This window comes from Nannospalax galili, unplaced genomic scaffold (assembly GCF_000622305.1).
Source record: "Nannospalax galili isolate Female #2095 unplaced genomic scaffold, S.galili_v1.0 scaffold231, whole genome shotgun sequence".
NCBI classification, from domain to species: Eukaryota; Metazoa; Chordata; class Mammalia; order Rodentia; family Spalacidae; genus Nannospalax; species Nannospalax galili.
Window position 1 is genome coordinate 3,323,789 of NW_008330120.1, and position 23,849 is coordinate 3,347,637.

Here is a 23,849-nt window from a genome sequence, read left to right on the forward strand (position 1 = left end):
GCGTCAGAGACGAGGTCGCCGGGCTCAACGCGAGTGCGCATACGCACTTAGCAATACTGAAGCCAAGAGGAAGTCCTTCTGCCAGCAGTTTGCGGATTGGTGGGAAGTTCGCGTCCGCTGCAGTTGCCAGGCAATGGGCTGGGGCAGAGCGCTGTCGTCGTTGGTATCTGAATTATATTTAACGTTTAAACGTCTAAAACAACTACGGTTTCGCTACTTCGTGTCCAAGGCCATCCTCGGCGAGGCTGGAACCCGCCCGTCCGCCCTCGGGGGCGTCCTGAACCCCGATGAGGCCGATCCGCTCTACGTAACAGTCCGTGGAATGGTAAAAGTGTCAGACAAAACGACAAACTTAGCTAGATCCTAGGACAAGGGTTCCGGTGCGCCAAATAGAAGAGGTGGTTTCAGATGCAGAGACAGGCCGAGTGCCCGGAACAAAGAACGAAATGCGACTGGTTGCTCCAAGAGGAAAAGGTTGACTGCCATCAGAGCCTACCTGGTTGTGAAGGTTAAGGCACAGGAACTTTGGAGAAACCCTCCTGCTTAGGAACTTGGCTGCTGTCTCATTGATTTTTTTTTTAAAGTTCGATTAAGTTTCAGTTTGGTTACATAGAACTTTAACGCGGATGACTAATGGGGATGACTACACTGAGGTTCTTAGTTGGCCTGTTTCTGTTGGGGTCAAGAGCAGGCGTTGAGTCCAAGTACTTTTCTTCTGTACTGTGTCCTTCACAGGGGCTAAGGTTCCTGTGACTAGGAGGGCCACTCCATAGGGTGGGAGGTCTGGACTCCCTTGTTTCCCCAGTTCCAGTCATCTCCCTCTAAAAAACTAGCAACTAAGCACAGTATTCTCAGGGGGTAAGAGACCCTGCGTCCTGATACACATATCAGACAGGCTTCACACGAATTTCCGTTGTCACCAGAGCAATGCAACACCTTAACTTTAGGGTCTCTGTCCTGCTGGTGTAATCGGTGGGTATATCTCAACCTCACTGGCACCATAAGAGGGCGTCCTTTATTTTTACTAGTATGCCTCCTGCTCTACAATGGTCTTATGAAGTGTAAGACTGCGGAGTCTGGTCCCTATAGGCAACTTGGCAGATCATTCTGTTCATTCTTTGACATCTAGCTGCTCTATCCCTTTTTTTCAGCTATGAGGCATATGTCTAGTCCTAATGTCTTCAAGCCTGCAACACTCTACCCAGTGACTTAACATCATGAGGCTACTGTACATGTGCTGGATCCTCTCCTTCAGAACTTAGTATGGTATGCACACCCTGAATTTTTCACAGAGATTTAGGATCTGTGGGAATCTTATTGCAAAATGCAGATCCAGCAGGTCTAGGGCAGGCCTGAGAACTGACATTTCTACAGAATTCCCAACAGAGGTGGTTGGGCCAGCACCCCACCAAGGACCCCAGTAAGGCAGCCAGAATCACTGGGAGCTTAAAAAAACTCTTGATACTACACCCACAGAGACTGCTTTAATAGGTTTAGGGTGGAATCCAGGAAATTATTCTTTTTTAAATCTCCCTAGATGCTTCTAAGATACAGCCAAGATCCCTGCTATTTAGGGGCATATAATGGGGCAGCTGCTGTTGCAAGTCCGGTCTGTACACCAGCAGCAGTGTGCTCACCCAAATATAGCAACTCATTCTGTAACTGCTTCTAAACTGTACTGTAAAAACACATACATATAGGAGTAATTCCATTTATTCCTCACAGTGACTGAGAGGGTCATCATTATTTGTTTTAACCACACCTGTTTCGTGGATGTGAGACCAGATTGTAACTTGTTGCCTCCAGGGAGGCAGTAAGTAGAGATAATGTTGGAATGTAAGGAGCTGGCCTGAAAGCCTAGCTACACCTTCACAGGTGAAAGATGCTACACAGCATTTCACTTTCTAATTCATTCTAAAATAAAAATACTGAGATTAAATTTTGATTGTGACTAGCAAACTTTTCTGCTGTTTTTACACAGAACATTTACGGATGATCACAGTTTACATTCCATTTCTAAATGACTAGGTTGCTTATAATTTCAGCACCAGTCAACTTTCCATTTGCAATGATATTAAGTTTTGACATTTTAATTGAAAAGTTCTAACAAGCTGGCTTAAAGTTTTGCAAACTGCTCGGCTGCCACGTGTAGACACGGTGAGTGCCTTCTCAAGGAACAAGGCACTCAGAGCAGATGGGTCAAGAGGCTCTAAGGAATCCTCACCAGAAATCCTCCTGGGATCCCACAACTTCTTTTTCTACCTCAGACTTTTCTGTCAAGTCCTTTAAAAAAAAAAAAAATGGCTTGAAAATAATTTTAACAAAATTCCCACCCAAAATAGTGGATTTTAGGGATCGGAAAGTTCCTGCCAGCAGAGGGCGCCCTTGGCTTGTCTTCGGGGCTGTATTCTTGGGCCACGCACCGAGGGGTAGAAGACTGCAGGGACAGGCTGGTCTCTTGTTCTCAGGCCTGTGGCATAGTTCTGAGAGCACCGCTTCTCTTCAGCAGCGCCAGACATATCCTGCTTCAAACCCCAAGGGCCTGGAGGAGGCCCTAGGCAGATATCCTGAAGGGTTTGCTTCACGTTTTACATAGTGCATTGGTCCCCATCCCTCCCTTCCTCAATGGAATTGTGACTTCCAAAATCACAGCATTACCAATGATGACAGTTAAATTTCCCAGAAAATGGGATATTTCAAGGAGCTTTTTGGTTTTATGAGGGTCATTATGAGCCCTTAAGGAATACCTAGGAGTCCCTGAACCTCTTTTGCTGTGTTCACTCCTGTCACCCTAACTCTAAGCAGCTTCCAGCCCAGCATTCTTCCACATAGCCCAGGAGATGCTGGTACCTTGAGGGCACATCTCTTGCCAGCTGCCATTTTAAAAAATTATTTTTATGTGTATGTGTGTATTGCCTGCATGTAGGTAAGAGCACCTGTGTCATGCAATGCCCACGGAGGTCAGAAGAGGCTGTTGGATCCACTGGGACTGGAGTTACGGACAGTTGTTAGCTGCCATGTGGGTGCTGGGATTCAAACCTGGGTCTTCTGCAAGAACAGCCAGTGTTCTTAACCGCTGAGCCATCTCTCCAGCCCCAACCAGCTGCCATTTAAAATAGCTATTTTACAGTAATCCTTTTCAGAGCACATCTTGTGAGTTAGAATTCTAGATGGTTCCCAAATAGTGCCTAGCACCGATTTCTCAATTGCATCTGATGAAGCTCAGTAGCAAAGCCAGACTTTAGTGTGGTCACTCTTCACTTACCATTTCCCAAACCACTGAAAATTATTTTAAGAAAATTTCAAGTCATAAACTGGAGGTAATTTAATTATCTGAACTGAATGTATCTGTAAGCCATTTTAAAAATTATTACCAAATTTTAATGACTATTGTAAATTTTTCTGTCCCTCCATTTTTGACAGTATATCCTAACGTGGATGTTCTGTGGGTTAAATGTATTTCTAACTTGGTATTTTCTTAGCCTGTCAAAGTGCAGTCACATGTCTCTATGTTGTGGTATTGTGGCACAAATTTAAAGGAAAGCTGTGATTTACAAAAATTCTAAAGAATTTGATAGTCTCACAAGTAAATTAACAGCATATTAAAATGTTCTCAAAACAAACATGTTTGGCATCTCATGCATCCAGGGCCATGTTAACATCATAGGTTTGATACCAGGGGCCTTGCTTTAGCATGTAGCCTAGACCTTCCACCTGCGGTGTCTATGTAGACCACATGGGAAGCACATCCCACATTACAGCAGAGTAGTCTCCTTCACCTCGAGGTGAAGTCCAGTCTTTGTTGCTTATTAGTATGTGGCCATGGGGCAGTTACTGAACGTCCCTGTGCCTTTGTTTCCTCACTGTAAAGTGGGAGTAGCAAGGAAGGCTCCTAGCTTACAGGATGCGCTGACTCTTTCCTTTGATTGCCATATTGCCTCATTTAATACTTACTACAACCTCTTGGGCAAGACCACTGTCATGAATGTGTGACTTGTGTTGTCACACAGACTTAAGAAGAGCCCCAGGCCCAGTTTAATTCCTTGCTGCTGTCATCTTGAAATTCTTCACTCTGAACAAGGGACACCTTTTCCTTCTCAGTAGCCCCTGTGCATTCTGTCCCTGGTCAGTTGAGGAATTACCATCCCTTAGAAGTACTGTGGCTTTGGACAAGTAACATCTCCTGAGCTGTCACCTGTAAACTATAAAGTCATTACTGAATAACCCTCTTTGGGACTGAAGAGAGATCACGTGTGTACAGTGGTGGCACACACATGCTTTCAGAACTGGTCCTATTACTGTAGTTGTCATTGACCTTTCTAAACTAACCAACATTTCTGTACTCCTGAAAATATGCAGGCTCACAAGAAACTTCTGTTTAGCTAAGATTTAGTAAAAGTGCAGAACAAAACCATTAAACTCATCTCAAGCAAAATTAAGGCAGAGTTATACAAGGAAAGGATCACATCCCACTGTGAGAGAATACCTCATTAAAACTTGAAGCTTCTGTAAATTCTAACTCCAAAAGAACAGAGAGAAATTCTTTGTTCTCTAGACCTAGACTGGAGAAGACTCTAGATGCTTGAACTTGGGTAATGATGCATAATGCCTGGAGAGCTGTTCCCAGTACACAGTGTTATCAATAGAGCAGCGTGCTCAAAACAAAGGAAGGCAAAGCACTGGACACTGCATCTGTCCAAATACTTGTTCATGACAAATTGTACTAATTCTGTGAATTTGTGGACAAGAGCCCTAAACTATGAAGGCAAAAGATAAGGCAAGAAAAAAACAAAACAGTGCTGTAGTGTCGTCTAATTCCTTTGCAACATCTGAAATTTAGAGTGTTATTTTTATTACTAATGAGATACTTAGTTATGTTGTAGAAATTAAACATTTTAATAGACTTTTATAGCATGTAAGAGTTTTTCTAATAAAAATTAAAATTAAATTCTTTTATGATTACTCTAGAACACATAATATAAGTCAATCTTTACAGAAGATAAAACCTTCTAAATAAAATTAGAACATAGAATTTGCTTCAGCAAAACATATAATTATGTTTGGAAATTATCTTTACCATTACAGAATTAGTAACATATATTCCTTCTGTACAATATTTACCGATTAAAACAAGCTGATAGAAATCTCTGATGACAAGTTCCTTTGCTGTAATTTTATATCCATCCTCCAAATCTCAGTTTGTTGGGTAAGTACACTCTGGAAAGATAGTCTGAGGACAGGAAGGTCAAGGCTTGGATTTCTGCCTTCATCTTAGAGTCTGCCATCATTTCCATCTGCAGTAAGGTACCACAGTGTTATACCAGGGTCTGTGCAAGCTAGTCAGCCTATGCCTATGTTACTGTCAAGAACAGCAGGCTTGATAGTCTTTAGGGTCGGCCAGATATTCTAGAGCAGGTAAAAATACCAAGGTGAGAACACCAGTATAAGGCCTTCAAGAGTTATAAGTGGTCGGGGACATTTACATTTTTCACTTTTTTTAATCCCATAAACTGCGATGCCATCACTGATAAAGTATACAAAACTACAAAGGGAAAACAGACATCTGCATCCTGCTGGTCTCGATCACCGCCTTTCATGTGATGCAATTTCCACAACATTCATGCCAAACTACATGAATGTCAACTGTTGGTTACATAAAATTTCAAGGAAATAAGCCAGACTCAGAAAGATAACTAAGGCATGTTTCCTTCCACATACAGGATCCAGATTTATATATATATATGGGACATGGAGGTGAAGAGGTACTATGTGGGGGAAAGGGGAACAAGGGAGTGTAATGGAGAAGAAAGTCAAATTATGGCAATGTTCTCCCCTCTGTAAATGTATGTCTACGTCTTCATGTTTGAAAGCAGAAGGGACTGTGCTAGGGGAGGGTGGGACCTACCCGCAGGAGTCGGGGGAGACGACAAAATGAGCACAGGGCAGATGTATGAAAATGTCATAATGAAGCCCTTTATTTATTTATTTATTTTTTGGTTTTTTGAGACAGGGTCTCCCTATAGTTCCAGTAGGCCTGGAACTCACGGTGTAGACCAGGGTGGTCTAGCTCTCACAGAGATCCTCCTGCCTCTGCCTCCTGAGTGCTTGGATTAAAAGCATGCATACTACCCCCATCACGAAACCCATTGTTTTGTACACTAACTAAAAATATGGATTAAAAGTCAGTAGCAGTGATGAAAAACAAAACAACTGTCAAGGACATGTTGAAGGTTGTGTGTGAACAGCTACCAGGAAGGAAGAGGAGTAAACTCACAGCGTTTGCATTTTACAAAGCACATCATCTACCTCTTTCCTCCAGTGTGGCTGGCAGGTGAGGTAAGGTCTCTTCAGGATGCTGTCCAGTTTCATTTGGTCATGCTTTGTCAGTGGGATCAGACTATCCTTAGGTATATTTAATCTGGGAAAAAAAAAAAGAGAAGGAAGCAATCAATAAAAAATAGACTGTTCCTGCCAGGCATGGTGGTGCACGCCTTTAATCCCAGCACTTGGGAGGCAGAGGCAGGAGGATCTTTGTGAGTTCAAGGTCAGCCTGGTCTACATAGTGAGTTCCAGGCCAGCTGGGGCTACAGGGAGACCCTGTCTCAAAAAGACCAAAAAAAAAAAAAAAAAAAACTGTTCCTATAGCATATATATGTTGCCCATATTTATAATATTATTTCAACAAACTCAGAAAAATAAGAAAACTAGTCCAAATTTCTCTCTTAAACCCAGTGTTTGGGGGCTACATCATGTCCTTGGCCAGGAGAGTTTTCAAGTTCCAAGTACAAGTCTGTGTTTTCATAGAAATGGATTCTGGTATTCTTCATCACCATCATTAGATGATGACAGACAGACAGACAGACATTGGCTACTGAACAAATGCCCATAGCCCTGAACTCATGCACACTGGGCTAAGTGAGTGTGGATAAGCCATAGCCTCCTACTCCCAGAGCCGTGAGCTCCAGAGCGAGTGGCCTGTGGCTGAGACTCAGGATTCCGAGTCTTAGTGGCTATCTACTATCTACTTAAATCTCGCAATTCATTGAAGGTTCTGGGCAGTGGTCATTTATCATTTTCACTTTTGTGTGCATGCACATGGACACATACATTTTTCTAGTTTTAAATAGAAAAAAAGTAGAATATAATTTTATCTTGGTATATGCTTTCAAAATAGAACATGAGGGGTCTGGGATTTATAGTGTAAGCTTTTAAAAACATTTTATGTGTATGCATGTATTGCCTGCCTGCCTGCATGAAAGTGCACCCATGTCACGCAGTGCCTGCAGACATCAGAAGAGGGCATTGGATCCCCTGGAACTGGAGATAACAGACGGTTGTTAAGACACCATGTGAGTACTGGGAATCAAACCCGGGCCCTCTGCAAGAGCAGCCAGTGCTCTTAATCTCGGAGCCATCTCTCCAGCCCCCACTGTAATCTTTTTGAAGTCACAAATCTGAGATTTCCCAGAAGCGCTCCAATTTCAGCCTTTCTCAGTACCCCATTGTTACTGGCATTTGCCAGGGGCAGCTCCTGGTGGGTGTGACTGAAGGGCCTAGCACTGTTCCTGGAAGCATGACTTTCCTTTGATCATGTATCTGTATGCAGTGGTTTGGAGGGCACTGTAGAATTTATGAGACCGAGCTAGAGTTTCTTCAGGACCTCTTCTTTAAAAGCTTTCAGGCCCTTTGTCCCAAATATGTGTTAGAAATGACCTTTGTGCATATAGGTCACCTCCAAAGGATCATGACCACACACTGGATGTGAATATGGAAAACTCAGAACTGAACGCTCCTGTACTGCCCTCATTTTGTCATCTCACAGGCCCCCATGTTTTAGGAAATAAGCATCTGTAACCTCTTACTGACAAATGAAAACAGCAAGAAAGCATTTGAAAAGCTCACACCAGCAGAGCACTAGTGAGGGCAGGTAGACTCACTTTCTCCAGGGAGCAAATCAGTGAACCCACTCAGGGCCAGCAAAGTCTGAAGAATTCGAATACACTAGGCCCCATCAAGCCACTAGGAACCCTCAGACTATGTAAAGACGCAGGTAAGAGGTCAGGCTGTCAGAGGACACATCGATGTGGCAGCTACATCTCTACTGACCAGTTGTGAGGGCCCAGCTGAGCAAACACCAGCTTGGAGAGTTGGAATGCAGGAGTAAGGGCTATTAGCATGAGGTCACAGGACAGAGATACATTTATTGATACAAGAAAGTGATTGTATTGTGTTATGCACAAACAAGCAGATTATAAAAGGACAGTAAAGGGGGCCGGAGAGATGGCTCAGTGGTTAAGAGCACTGACTGCTCTTGCAGAGGACCAGGGTTCAATTGCCACCACCCACATGGTGGTTAATAACCATCTGTAGTTCCAATTCCAGGGCCTCTGATGCCTTCTTCTGACCTTCGCAGGCACTGCATGACAGGTGCACTAACACACGTGTAGGCAGTGCACTCGCTCATACACATTTAAAAAAGACAGTAGAGCACAGTCAGATCTTTCGAGGAGCGACACTGGCTGAGCAGAGAACTGCTCAGCTGCAGGTGCTTCCCCTGCTCCTCGGTGTCTCTGCACACTGAACAGTGTGTTAGACCTGACACCCAAGACAGCCACGCTTCAGAGGACCCTAAACTTCATGTAACTAGGGGTCCCAAACTTTGATAGAAAGATGACTTAATAAAGTTAGTGTTCGATGACAGGGAGAGTTGAATACAAGACAACTGACACTGCCAGTGTCGGTCTAACTCCAGGGGTGCATTCTACTTATTTTCCGATGGGTTTCGTTTGGGGCTTTTTGGTGGTGGTGTTTTTTTGGTTTTTTTTTTTTTTTTTTTTTAAGACAGGGTCTCCCTGTACCCTCAGCTGGCCTGGAACTCACTAAGTAGACCAGGCTGGCCTCCATCTCACAGAGACCCACCTGTACCTGCCACCCTAGTGCTGGGATTAAAGGTGTGGATTTTCAGTTTTGTTTTGGTTTTTTTGAGCCAGGGTCTCACTCTGTAGCTCAGGCTGTCCTCCAACTCAGTACCCTTCTGCCTCAGTCTCTTGAGCACTAGACCACAATTTTATCACCATCCCTGCTCCATGCATTATTCTAAAAACTTATGGAATGGCTTGACCATAATTATAAAAATGATTGTAAGCTAGCTGAAAGTGAAATTAAATTAACTGTTTTAGTAATGGAAACTGTGATACATTCAATTCATAACCATATAATCACAAGTCATAGTGGACAATGTAGACCAAGAAGGGGTGCGTTCCCTTACGGTGGCTTTCAGGTGTATAACTATGTATTGCACTGAGCCATCATTCTAAACATCTTGGTTCTGCTCTGGCATCTCACCTTTTAATATCAGAAGGGAGGAGACCAAGCCATCTGATCGCTGGAACTGTGAGACTGTGGGCTTCGAAAGACATCGACTGAAATAAAGACCAGACCTGTGTCAGGTGCAGCTAGCTCAGAGAATTAGCTTTCTAGTGGCAGCTGGTCTGGGAAGCACATGGTACCGAGTGCTCTGGAACATTTCTGTCTTACTCTGCTCTTTCAGCCTGCACTCATTTCTGTTTGTGGTCCTGTACCTCCCACCCTGCTTGGCCATCCTCTTCTCTGCCAAGAACTCTGCCAAGTCTCTGACTCACTGAGATGCAGGCTCAGCAGGTTGGGGAATCTGGATTTGCAGTTCTACCAAGTTTTCAAGAGGTGCTGAGGCCATACTCTGAGAAACCACTCAGGTGTACACGGTCACTAGCCGGGGACTTGGTGGTTTTCCCTTCTCTCACTGTGGGAGCCACAAGACTGGAAAAGTCAGAACTGGAGACTACATATGAATTTACAGTTTATCTGACACTCTTTAGGAGCTGAAGATGGCAGGATGATGTCTCTGTCATCTGTGGGTGCACTGTTCATGCTAGGAGCTGGACTCAAGGCCACTGAAGCACAGACTGGCCCTTGAAGAAGAAGACATCACTTTCCCCATGGACATTCTGGGGAGCCTTAGAAGGGGTAATAAATAAACCATCCCAATGACTGCAGACTGTCTAAATGGTGGAAGGAGACAGACACACATTTCTGCACTTACCATGGATCCATACTTATAGATGCACATGATCTCAATGCCTGTTGAAAGTTAACTGTGAAGTTATTGACATGGATCACAGCTGAGGGAATCTGCATGCTCACATTCTAACATCTACAATTTTTATTTCTGTGAATATTACCAATTAAAAACTTCTCAGTTCAATATGACAAACATAACTGTATACTGCCATAAATGATTATAGCTTTTAATTTGAATGTTTTACTATCCCCTTAAATATCGTTAACATTATTGATTACTATGTTGGGATTGCACCAAGGGCATCATGCTAGGCAAGTACTATACCATGGAGCTATCTTCCCAGCCCTTAAAATACTTTTATGAAAGTTTTTTAAGATCAGAAAACAATAAAAAAATACGAGTTAGTCATGACTGCTGTTCTGAATAGTCCAGGGAGAGATTACCATGGGGATCGGCATCCACCAGTGTGAAAACAGGAATGTGAAACGCGTCCCATAGCTTCTTCACTAACAGTCTTGTGTTCAGATCTGGAACTCCCTTTCCCTGAAAGATGACAGAAACTAGGCACTGCGGTCCCAGTAGAAGTAGGTGCACTGGGCCCTCACCTCATCAACATGGCAAAGTGAGACCCCACCTAGACTTTCAGGTTGGAGAGTCTGGGGTTGACAGTGAGGAAAATGTGCAGTCAAACTGGGAAAAGGAGACTTGTCTGTTCACACCTCTGCCTTGACTGTGAGGGCCTGACCTCAAGGAAACACTTCAGCAGAAACAGAAATACAAGCCCTACATACTTAAAGGTTCTCGTTGTAGTGGGATTTAAAATGGCAAAGGAGTTTTTCCCTTCCAGTACCAGGTGCTTCAAGAGCCAAATGCTACTGTGTGGACATGGGGACACGTCCACAAGAAGCACAGCACACAAACAGTCCTGGAGATTGCACACAGACCCGTCATACCGATAATGACTCCCTTAAGGGGTGGATGGACGTGGACGTGAGGACCATGCAGGCAAACAATGCAAAGGTAACACACTCGCAAAGGCTGTCAAGACTCTTGCAAGGCCTAAGCCCCAGATGCCAAAGGGTCCAACCATAGCTCTACCTCCAAACTGTTCTTGTCGCCCACTCCAAGCTTGGGAAGCAGATCTGTGGCTACATGGCCAAGAGTCGCAGGCTCTGCCAACGACAGGCCAAGGCCAAACCAAGCCAGGGCTGCAGCTCCTGCTCCAGCTGTAGCTCAGGCTCTGAAGGTGCCCAGGCTCCTTCGAAGGCCCCCACAGTAAAGGCCTGACTACCAATATGAGAACAAATGGACTGGTGCGACCTCTCCATCCCTTACACTGTTTACAGACAACTGGTAAACTGTACTGGTTTTACAAATAAACCCTGAGGCAGGATCTCTGTGAAAAATGGCAAAAGGAGGGGCAGCAAGATGGTAAAGGCACTCGCTAATAAGTCTGACCTAAGTTTAATCCCCAGGACCCACATGGTAGAAGAGACTCCCACAAGTTGTCCCCTGACCTTTACACACATACCATGGCACACGCACCCAAGCACATGCACAAAAACACACAGAGAAAAATAAATAAAAATGGCCAAAGGTAAGCAGCATCAACATAAAACCTAGCCCAAATGTCTAAGCACAGGCATGGACAAGTGCCATGGGTCCTAACATCCTGGTGGCCATCTTGCCTCCGCACATTTTCGTGGCATGAACTTAAATGAGTAATGAGGCCTCCCTTTGGTTTGGGGCTCTAGAACTCATAAGGTCATTGTAGGAAATTATCATGGAACTTAAGATGATCCTCCTGCTTCAGTCTCCCAAGCGCTGAGATTACAAGTGTGCAGTCCCATAACTGGCTAGAAATGTAACGGGCATTACAAAAACAAAGGAGAAAAGCAGAAAACCAAAATGAATGACAGAGCAAGAGGGAGTGGAGCACAGGCAGCTGTGAGGAACAGGCTTCAGGGCTGAGCTGAAGCTGCCAGCATACCAGGTGTGTCTTGGGCAGGTTTCTTCATCTTATGACACCTGGCCCTCTCTGTAAAGCCAGGGTGATGCCATCTGCCACCCAGAGTTCTGGCACTATAGCAACCCGGAGCTGGACTGTCTGAGCGATTCCTGGTTTTGAGCACAGGAGCGTGGTGCGATACCTTCCTGCCCAGCAGAACCTGTGACTGAAGTGGGGGTGATGACCACACTGATCTCCCAAACTGCCAAGAATCTCGAAAAGCCGACTTGTGACAAGCAGCAGTACCCATGAACGGCAGTGTGCTGAGTGCAGCACAATCATTCAGGAGCAGCGGTATGTTTGAATTCTTTCCTTTGGGCAAAGAAAAGACATGAGCCCAGGAGAGCCATGTGGGAGACAAGTGCTTCCCAGCCTGATCCTCAGGCCAGTGCTCCTTCAGGGCCTGGATACCATACGGTAGTTTCTTGTGGGCATTTCACAGCAGTACCTAGATCAATTACCAACAGACACTGCCGTAGCACAAACATGGAGTTCTGTGTTCATGCATTCAGGCAAGGAATGGGAGGCCATGTGAAGAAAGACTAATAAAGTGTGATATCCTTTTATCATCACTGTTATACCCTCTCGTCACTCAACTGTGACACTGAGTGCATTTTATGTGCAACTCCAAAGCAGATCACCAGATGTGATCCAAACTCCAAGCTCCCAGCAACACCTCAGCCACTGCAGCTCTGACTGGCTCAGGTGACTCGGCTCTTGGTCAACATACAGATGTAAAAGAAGAGGGCTGGGTCACAGCTATACACAGGAGACACCCTGGAGATCTGCTATTTTCAGGGCACAGATGAAGTCTCATTTACTTAGGGGCTCTGTCTTCATTTTCTGTCTTGGCTCTTGGCTCTTTCAACTAGGCAGATGCTACTGATTTCTTGCCACTTCCCCAACTGCATGCATCTGAAATCACACTAAGAACTTTCTCCCATGAAGAGCTGGGTTCCTGTGAACTTGTCCCATGGACATCAAAGGTGACACTACAGTGAGGCTCCACAGGTCAGAGCAGAAGGCTGGGAAGAGCTCACAGAGGAAGGGCTCCTGGTCCACCCTCTGCAGTCACTCCACCTGTGCATACCCCAAGCTTTCTTTCTACTTCTTTCCTCCTTAAGCCAGTTCAACTGATCACTCCAGGTTCATGAACCACCCCCGCCACATCACCAGGCAGCAGGAAGGTCCTACAATGGACCAAATGTTCATGCCCCCCCCCATGCATGTAGGGATCCTACCTTCCAATATGATGTATCAGGAGGTGGGGTTCTTGGGGTATGATTAGGTCATAAGGATGGAATCCCTGAATGAAATTAGTGCCCTTTATGAAAGGACCACAGAAAGGCCCTGTCCTGTGTCTCTGTCTTCCCCTCTTCCACATGTGTGGACAAAATGAGAAGACAGTCTCCTAGAGAATCAGGAAGGGGGCTCTGGACAGTGAATCTGCCAACACCATGATCTTGGAGTCCCCAGATGCAGAGCTATGAGAAGTAGATGTCTGCCAGGTAAGCCATGCAGCCTGTTGCATTCTGTGCCAGCTGCTGCACTGGCTGAGGCTCTGGCTTTTGTTGAGCCGTGCCTGCAGTTCCATAGGAGTCATAGCTCACTCCTTTGCACATTTATGTTTGAAAAAGGTCAACTCCTTTAGACTGCCTTAATGAAGTTACCTGGGCTAGAAATCTGTGTGAGGAAGAACAAGGAGCAGCCTTGTTCAGTCAGCCCTGATGGAGCCCCGGGGGAGCACAGTACCTGAAGGAAGGTGTGAGGGAAGCACAGAATGCCAGTGGAAAGGAACCCAGATTTGCAGAATCCTGGTATTTAAGAATAGAGACCCGCCGGCCGTGGTGGTGCATGCCTGTAGCCCCAGCACTTGGGAGGCAGAGGCAGGCGGATCTCTGTGAGTTCAAGGCCAGCCTGGTCTACATAGTGAGCTCCAGGTCAGCTGGGGCTACAGGGAAACTCTGTCTCAAAAAGACAAAAGACAAAAAAAAAAATAATAGAGACTCTTGGGCTGGAGAGATGGCTCAGTGGTTAAGAACACTGGTTCTTCTTGCAGAAGACCTAGGTTCGAATCCCAGCACCCACATGGCAGCTTACAACTGTCCGTAACTCCAGTTCCAGGGGATCCGACAGACTCTTCTGTCCTCCACGGGCATCGCACAACATGGGTTCACTTACCTACATGCAGGCAATACATGCATCCACATAAAAATAATAAATAAAATATTTAAAAAAAGGACTAGAGACCCTCATCTGAATTTAGTCAGCTTTGAGGATGTGGAGATAAACATCTTGGACGCTTCTCTTCCATGATGCCATGTGATAGGTTCTATTGGAAGGAGAATGGTGCACAGAGACAATGTTTGAGCCTGCCTTGTCCATCACCAGAGCCGTGAGGTGAAGGTGGGACTGTACCGTAACCATGATGCATGGAGACATTTTGCTGCAAAAGTCGTCGTCTAGGAGTCGTTGAAATGTTGCATCTTTTTCTACAATTAGGAGAAACTTCGCGTCCGTAATTAGGTCTGTGAAGCTAAGGATGATAAACTGAAGGACGAGCATCTCAGCTTCATTACCAGCTACACTACAGGCCATATGGCTCAACTCAAAAGCAGCTATAGACAGAATGTTTTCATTTTACCTTCAAATATATAAATATATTCACCCATATATTTAGGTATCTGCCTCTCCTACTCCACAGTGAGCTCCCAAGAGCCCTAAAGAAGGGCCACAGGGTCTAACTTGTTACATACTAGGAAGGTTTAGTTCATCAAAGGGACAAATGAACATTCCAGTTTAAATAGTTTACCACCTAAAGGATACTCTGGATTCCCTGAATGTTAGATGGCACAGCAGTAGCCTAAGTTAAAAAAAAGACAGTTTTTATTTCAATTAAAAAGAGTAACAACATTTTACAATTTATCACAAAAATCCTAAGCTTTCATTTCTCTTTGATGAAGTAGTCACAGAGACTTTTGCTCAGCGAGGAAACATCAGGAAACAGAAGAGCCCCTCATGGGAAAACTGAAATGTGACCCACACAACTTCCAGGAAGGGAAACTCTCTTGGAAGCTTTACACTTCTGTGGCTTAAGAAGCAGACTCTGTGGAAGAGAACTCCTTCATAGGATCTCATGGGCACTGCTTAGTCCTGTCCTGATGGAGCACCAGGCCATCGAACTGCCTTCAGGCTTTCTATAGACCAAAGCCTACAAGTTTAGGACTAGGTGTGTTCATTTTAGAACCACGCAGATTACATAAATAACCATGAGCAAATGGTCAAGACACACTCTACTTGGAAAGAACAGCACAGTTTTTAAAGGGAGCATGTGTGTGTGTCTTTCATTGTGACAACTGGCATACTTTTAAGCTGTGTGATGTAGAGTCCCACAGAGCACATATCTACCCTTTCTGTTTTATTTTAAAATCTTTATCTCTAGAGCCTGAGAGATGGCTCAGAGTAAAAGTGCTTGCCATGCAGGCCTGATGATCTGAGTTTAATCCCTGGAACCCATGATGGAAGGAGAGAACTCACTCCTGAAGGTTGTCCTCTGACAAAGAATACTACTACTACTACTACTACTGACAATGGGTGTAGAGATGGCTCAGTGATTAAGAGCACTGGCTGCTCTTGCACAGGATGGGGTACAGTTCCCAGCTAACACCTGTCTATAACGCTAGTTCCAGGGGATACGACACCCTCTTCTGGCCTTCACATGCACTGAATGCATGTGGTATACCTACATACATGCAGGCAAAACACTCATACACATAAAATAAAAATAAATAAAAAATTACACATGTGATTCCACAAAATGCTGTCACCCTACAGAGAAATATGTTTTAAGTTATACTTTTCTCATTCTTTGAATACTCCTATATGCTGTAGGTTTTTTGGTAAATACTAATAAACATTAACAAAAGAATTTAAAAATCTTATTTCTAACCCAATAAAGCAAGAAATAAAATACATTTCAAAATGGAGGAGAACTGAGCATTTGAGGGTGCTTACCGTTGCACCACAGGAACAGTGCACTCGGCTGCCATCTTCTTCCACGTACCTTAAATTGCCAGCAATTAATCCCTTGGATGTAGATAACTGAAAAAAATATTTGAAACATTTCCCACTAATGTATATGATGCTGCATAAAAGCCTCACATTCACCTGTTAAATTGTTTGTATTTTAGCTTCAATCAGAACCCAGATAGAGACGAAAGGAGAAAATGTGTAGGGTGTTCAGGAAATAAAAATAGTTGACTGTCTCCCTGTTTTGGTCCATTCTGTCAAAGGAAGACAACAGATTATGTTGGTATAGTCTCAAATGACACGAAAGACAAATCGACATTTATTTTTATGCCCATACTTTGTTTTGCGGTAGAATATTTTTGTTTAGTGCTGCTCACCACATGCAGGCTCCTCCGGGGCACTTTCAGCATACAGGAAATGTCATCTATAATGGTGTCCACAACAGTCTGGTTACCGAAGAGCTGGCTGTCAGTGTAGTATATGTCTCTGTGAAAATTTAGGATAGAGATTGTTAATTATCCATATCTTCTTTGAGCATGACTAGTACCAGTATTATGTGAATAAAACTTTCACTGAGTGAAACAACATATGAAGGTTTTGTTACCCTGGGTCAAGTTTTACATGAGTTTTCAAAGAATATTTAAAAAGGTAATGCAACTAAAGCTCACATTGCATTTGAAGACTAATTTATCAGAACAATATATTTACCTTTTGGTTGCGTAAGTGTTACTCTGTATTAACTTATAAATCATGGATAATATTTTCAGAATTAGAGCTGGAAAATAAAATGCAACAATTGACCTGTCAGTTTGTTTTTTTTTTTTTTGACTAATTCAAAAGATATTGCTATCAAAAATTTTAACTGTTGGGACTGGAGAGATGGCTCAGAGGTCAAGAGCACGTACTGCTCTGGCAAAGGACCTGAAGACCAGAGACTGATTCCCAGCACCCATGCTGAGCAGCTCACAGCCACCTGTAGTCTAGCTCCAAGGGGAGCCAATGCTTCTGGCTTCCATGGGCACCTTCACTCATGTGCACATACCCCACACAGACACACATGAATACAAATAATTAAAAATAAAAGTCAATCTTAAACAATTTTAAGTGTCCCAATGACTGTCCGTAACATGAAGTTTTTTTTTTTCCAAAAGAAAATGGTTAAGAATAATTGTCCAAAGAATCAGGTAAAATAAACTGCTTTGTGGGCAGCAAAATGGAGAGTAATTTTCCCCTGAACCCTATGTCCTGAACAGTACGTTTACTTTGGAAATGACAGTTTGCTTTCATTGTTACTGACGATGAAAACGAGAAATTTAAGGACAAATTATCTATTAAAGAACAAGTGAGATCATCTAAGTAGGACCAGCTAAACCCTAGAAAATAACCGATTCGCTTTTCTCCGTTACTCAGTTCAACCACAGATTTACCGAATTTTTGAACTGATTTTGGTGAATCACTTTTGATTTTTCTTGTCGCGCACTGAGGTATCATCTGAAGGCCAACAGAGTCTTCAAACCTGTCATTTGGTTTAAAGCAAAGGAATAAAGTGAAAAGGCTTCATTTCCGCAGCAGCAAACACACATTTCAGGTGCCCTTCTGTATTTGAGTCCCCATTTCCTGTGTGCATGTGTTTGTATACGGGTACGTGTTTATGTGGTGCACATGTGCAGAGGTCAGGGTCAACATGGAGTATCATTCCTCAGGCACTATTTACCTTGTTTTATGACACAAGGTCTCTTGTCCTGGAGCTCACCGATTAGGTTAGACTGGCTGGTGAGATTCAGAGATCCATCTGTCTACTTCCCCCGTCCCAGGACTACAGACACAGGCCTCAGTGTTTGGCTTTTGGTGTGGGTGCTGTGCAGCCAAATTCAGGTTCTCCTGGGTATATAGCAAGCAGCTTACCCACTGAGCCATCTCCCAGTCCCTAAGTCCTGTATTTCTTGATATAAGCACTGAGCTTTAGGAACATCTGAAGGTTTAAATCAATCAGGTGGTTACTAGTAACTAGCTTCTGGATGAACTGCAACACTAGGCTAGGGTGTTTAACTATGCTAAATACCTGTGTGTGTGTGTGTGTGTGTGTGTGTGTGTGTGTGTGTGTGTGTGTGTACTTCTTTGTTGGGAAGAAAGTGTACATGAAGTATCTACACATATTTACCTCATTTTACCCTTATTCTTTCTTATTTAATAATTTGGCTAAGTTTTGAAATAAAATTTCAGTCTACCCACAGTGTGACACTGTGTGAACTACTGACACAATGCTGTTAGACTGAACCTCCTAGCCTCTCCTACAGGCGGCAGAAGGCACCTGGTAAAGATACGTTAGCTGCTTTGGAGTGGTGTGAAATCCATCTTTCAAAACACAGTGCGAAAGTATACATTTTATGCTTTTATACTGATCATAAAACACCTCATCCCTCTTACTCTGTCTCTGCAATTTGCACCAAGTCTGAGAACCAGTCCCACCCTGTTTCCTGTAACTCAGGAGAGAAGGCTGTACAGGCTGGAAAACCCAAAACTATCACTAGGTTGGAGGACTTGGATAAGGCTGCCAGAGGAAGCAGGGGTAAATGGTGAGGACTGAGCCTTGTTTGTGCTGTGTTCAGGTGCTCCAGCTGCGGTCTGCACACTAGCACTGACTGCAGCCGCCCCAGGAAGGCCTTGCAGCATACAGGACAACTGCACCCAAGATGTTTCCCTTTAGGCTGGGAAGTGCAGATTCATGCTTACTACTCGTTCGGAGCTCGGGTGGACAGTTTGAATCCCAGCCTCTCAGTGCTCCACGTTTTGGGCTGCCAGGTTCACCTTTCCTTTGCCTTTCCTCTTTCACACTGACTGAGTTCCGGCAGCCTCCCTGTACTATGGCTTCTGTAAACCTGCCAGGCTTTTTGTTTTTTGGGTTCTTTTTGTCCTTTTGAGACAGGGTCTCCCTGTAGCCCCAGCTGGTCTGGAACTCACTGTATAGGCCAGGCTGGCCTTGAACTCACAGAGATCCGTCTCCCTCTGCTTCCCAAGTGCTGGGACTACAGGCATGCGCCACCACACCCGGCCTTACCTGCAAATTTTTAGGGGCTTGCATAAAGAGAATAAAAAGAGTGAAATGTGGCTAGAAGACTTAATTCAGATGTCTAGACGACAACATAGATCCTGCATTTAAAAATAAAGCTGCAGGCAGAGCCAGGCGGATCTCTGTGAGTTCAAAGCCAGCCTGGTCTACATAAAAAAACCAGTGGATCCAATGCCCTCTTCTAACCTCCACAGGCACTGCATGCATGTGGTGCACTTACATACATGCTGGCAAAACACTCTAAGACAAAAATAAATATCATCCTTTCAAAAGAGCTGCAGGGGCTGGGGAGATGGCTCAGTAGTTAAGAGCACTGGCTGCTCTTGCAGAGGACTGGGTTCAATTCCCAATATCCACATGGAGGCTGACAACCATCCATAACTTCAGTTCCAGGGTATCTGATGCCCTCTTCTGGCCTCCATGAGCACTGCATGCACTTACCTGCAGGCAAAACACTCATTCATACAAAACAAAACTGCAGGGGCTGGAGAGCTGGCTCAGCGTTTAAGCGCGCTCGCTGCTCCTGCAGAGGAATGGAGTTCAGTGCCTAGCACTCAGGTCAGGCAGTTCCCAGCTGCCTATAACTGCAGCTCCAGGGGGGTCAGATCCTCTCTTCTGGTCACCATGGGCACCTATACATATGGACACATACACACATGCACACACACATGCACATAAATAATAAATTTTAAAGAACAAAACTGCAAAATGCCCACTTTATGTTTTCCCAGCTTGATCTGTTGTCTACTGTGAAGGCAGGTGCTTCATTTCTTGCCAAACTTTTGATTATGTCTTGGATAATATTTTCTATAGATGTGAGAACCTCAGAGCTGAAATAATAAACACAACGCGATTCGATTTAATTACACAGTATGTCTTTATACAGTGTCACATTCCCAGAGCAATACAAACCTAACTTTATTTCACTGGTTTTTGTTTTACTTTAGAAACAAGGTCTCACTAGGAAACCAGAGCTAGCCTAGAACTCACCATGAAGCCTGGGCTGGCCTCAAACTGACAATTGCGCCTTGGCCTCCTGAGTGCTGGGATTATAGCTGTGGACCACCACATCCAAATTCTCACTGTTTTTAAGCTTTGAAATCCATGTCAATAACCCTCTCCCACTAAATTCCAACCTCAGTATGCATTAAAACAACTGTACTTACACTGGTTACTTACAAAGACATTTGGTTTGTTTGAAAATTCATTTCTCAAATAGTGCTTTTGTATTAATGATTAGCTAATATAACTTACAAGTGCTTTTAAGAACTCAAAATGTTTTATTTTTATATTACATCTATGAGTATTTTGCCTGCATCTGTGTAAGTGCACCAAGTACATTCAGTGCTTGTGGAGGCCAGAAGAGGGCATTTGATTCCCTGGAATTAGAATTACAGATGACTGTTGGCTGCCATGTGGATACTGGGAACCACACCCTGATTCTTTGGAAGAGCAGCCAATGCTCTTAACCACTGAACCATCTCTCCAACCCCATAATAACTTACTTTAACGTAGCTGAACCTCAATACAAACTTGGCTTGAAAATACTACTGATAAGTGTTTTAACTGAGAATGATGTAATATGCCTTTGAATTTCTTTTCCAAAAATGCAAGACAGAAACATTTCAAAAGAAATGTTTCTTGTAGCACAATGCCCTAATTGATCTCATGCCTTAAAAAAAAAAAATCAACCATTTTTGAATTATAGTGACTCAAAAGGAAAAAGTTGAACCCTTACAAGGAAAAGTAATAAATCATGAGTTCTGCACTCAGTGGTTAACTTGGCCACCATCACACCACTTCACAACAATATTAAGAATGGACCCAGTTTTCTGACAGCTGGCAGTTAACTTCACAAACCAGCTTCAAAAAAAACATTGTTCTGCCAGGCGTGGTGGCACACGCCTTTACTCCCAGCACTCGGGAGGCAGAGGCATGCAGATCTCTGTGAGTTCAAGGCCAGCCTGGTCTACATAGTGAGTTCCAGGACAGCTGGGGCTACAGGGAGACCCTGTCTCAAAAAGACCAAAAAAAATAAACAAACAAACAAACAAAAAAAACCCACATTGTTCTGCCCAGTGTGGTGACACACACCTTTAATCCCAGCACTCCAAGAGGCAGAGGCAGGCAGATCTCTGAGACTAACCTGGTCTACATAGAGTTCCAGGACAGCTATGGCAACAGGGAGACCCTGTCTTAAAAATAATATTTTGTTCTAAGTAACATTGGCATTATTACCTAGGAAGAAAAATAAAATTAAATGGACAAAATGAGCAAAGTGTCGAGTTTCAACGTCCACACAAACTTCAAAGCTTTCACTGAAAAACTAGATCGGGGCTGGGCATGGGGGCACTTGGAAGCGGACGCAGGTGATTCTGTGAGTTCAAAGTCAGCCTGGTCTACACAGTCAGATTCAGGCCAGTCAGTGCTACATAATGAGACGTTGTCTCAAAAGGCAAAACAAAAAGAAAAAATGGGGGCTGGAGAGATGATGGCTCAGCAGTTAGGAGCAATGACTGTTCTTGCAGAAGACCCTGGTTCGAATCCCAGCACCCACACGGCAGCTAACAACTGTCTGTAACTCCAGTTCCGGGGGATCTGACAGCCTCTTCTGACCTCTGCAGGCATTGCAGGACACGGGTGCACTTACTTACATGCAGGCAATATACAAATACACATAAAATAATATTTGAAAAAAAAAAGCAAAATGGATCAGAAAATTAAAATTTTAAACATTTTCATTTTCTTTTTTTCTTTTCTCTTCTTTTTGGACAGGGTCTCATTTAGCTCTGGCTGGCCTGGAACTCACAGTGTGGACCAGGCTGGCTTCAAAGTCACAGGGATCCACTTGTCTCTGCCTGCCAAGTGCTGGCATTAAAGGAGTAGGCCACCACACCTGCCCACATTTAACATTTTCTAATGCTTATTAGATAGAGGCTAGCAAATTACTTTTCCATAGTTTAGAACAGTTTGGAAGAAATGTTTCAGGCAATTTAAGATGTAATCATATTAATCCATGTATTTGTTGTAAGCAAAGGACTTCTCTCCTTTTTCCTCTCACTCTCCAAAACGCTACCACAAACTAAATCCTTTTATAAAAATGTGTTTGCTTCTGGGGGTTTGGGCAGTTGGTTTGGGCTTTAAAATAAAAGTAACGTGTTTATGATGAAAACTGGTAATAAACCAGGAAAACACATGAAGAAAAAAGCCCATCACACACACATTTTCTGTAGTGAATTCCGTGGGTGGCAGGAGAGTGTCTGTAGTTGATTTTAAATAAATCACTTCAAATACTTTCATTAGCTTTCCTGGCAGGTCAAGAAGAAACATCTTATAAATCACTTAAAATATGATGTCCTGGGGCTGGAGACACGGCTCAGCGGTTAGGGGCACTGGCTGCTCTTGCAGAGGACCTGGGTTCTATTCCCACACCCACATGGTTGCTAACAACCATCCATAACTCCAGTTCCAGGGGATCTGACACCTTCTTCTGACCTCTGTGGGCACCGCAGGACACGGTGCACTTACACACATGCAGGCAGTACACATACATGTAAAATAAAAGTAATAAAATATTAAAATAAAATATGCCATCGTTAATTCCGAGAACTCGCTGGTTCAGGGCACAATAACATTTTCTCCGTCCCTCCCAACCCCTCACCCCAAATCCTGAAAACCGAAAATGTTATCCCCTCCACAAAAAAAAAGAAATACAAAGTCCAATTGAATCCCAGGCTCCCGACCAGGCACGACGTTGGGAAGCCCGGGCTGCAGCAACACTCCTGAATCGTCCTGGAAGGCGGCAGGCAGGCGTCCGAGGCTAGCCCCGACCCGGCCCTCCATCCCGGGCTGTACCTAGAGGCCCCGCGGGCGGCCTGGGCAGGGCTCTCCCCTGCACCCGTCTTCACCATGGCCAGCAGGGAAGCCCTGTGCCGGTCCAGGACGTCGAAGAACGAGGCCTCGGGCCCCGTGGGCGTGAACGCCATGATGGCGGCCAGAGCGAGGCGCTCCCCAAGCCGCCGGCTCTCGTGGCTTCCCGCCCTCAACTGTGCGCATGCGCGCTGCGCCTCCGCTGGGCAGGCAGGCACAATGCGCATGCGCACTACACTGAACCTGCCCAGTCAGGCAGAGTGCGCAGGCTCGAAGGGCCAGACCTGGTAGGCGGTATCAAGCCCACACCGAGCTATGTTCTTGGGTCGATTTTCTTTTCTTTCATTGGGGAGGTGCTATTTGCAGCTCTTCTCTGACGCCATCCTGGAGCTGGGCCGTGGGTGAGTGGCAGGGCCCACGCCGGGCTTGCTGGAAACCCGAGTACCCTACTCAGCACCATGTCCAGCACCCAGTACCACCCAGTGTTTAGGAAGATGCAGCTGTGAGCCTGCAAGGTCTGGACCCCAACTTTGACAGTGATGGTGGAGCACCCCTTTTCGTGGTGGATGTCTGTCACGTGACCATCATAGGCGCAAGGCCTGGCTTGAACCCAGGCCCAGCACTGTCAGGCCGTGAGGTGTGTGTAGCAAGTTAAACACAGGCTGTCCGTTTAAATCTGAATTTCAGGTAAACAGTGAGCACTTGGAATATGCTTTAATTTTAAAAGATGTCAGGGCTGGAGAGATGCATCAGTCATTAAGAGCAATGACTGCCCTTGCAGAGGACCTGGACTCCGTTCCCAACACCCACAT

At 44.5% G+C, this 23,849-nt stretch overlaps 1 protein-coding gene across 3 annotated transcripts; it reads right to left on the reverse strand.

Annotated features, from left to right (window-relative positions):
• Positions 1-5,174: 5,174 nt before the first annotated feature.
• On the reverse strand, positions 5,175-23,168 carry Spo11 (SPO11 initiator of meiotic double stranded breaks). 3 transcript variants are annotated; one of them, XM_008842539.1, is made up of 13 exons: positions 23,023-23,168; positions 19,884-19,997; positions 17,525-17,613; positions 16,806-16,872; positions 16,475-16,583; positions 16,083-16,169; positions 14,895-14,931; positions 14,487-14,596; positions 10,504-10,603; positions 10,082-10,119; positions 9,346-9,422; positions 6,307-6,418; positions 5,175-5,294 (listed from the first exon to the last, which is right to left on the reverse strand). In XM_008842539.1, exons 1-13 carry the CDS (start codon positions 23,151-23,153, stop codon positions 5,175-5,177), a joined length of 1,191 nt encoding a protein of 396 aa, XP_008840761.1. In that variant the 5' UTR covers positions 23,154-23,168. The 3 variants fall into 3 exon arrangements, with proteins under 3 accessions (XP_008840761.1, XP_008840771.1, XP_017655932.1); XM_008842549.1 differs by lacking the exon at positions 19,884-19,997; XM_017800443.1 differs by lacking the exon at positions 19,884-19,997 and having other exon boundaries at positions 14,487-14,582; positions 14,893-14,931.
• Positions 23,169-23,849: the final 681 nt, after the last annotated feature.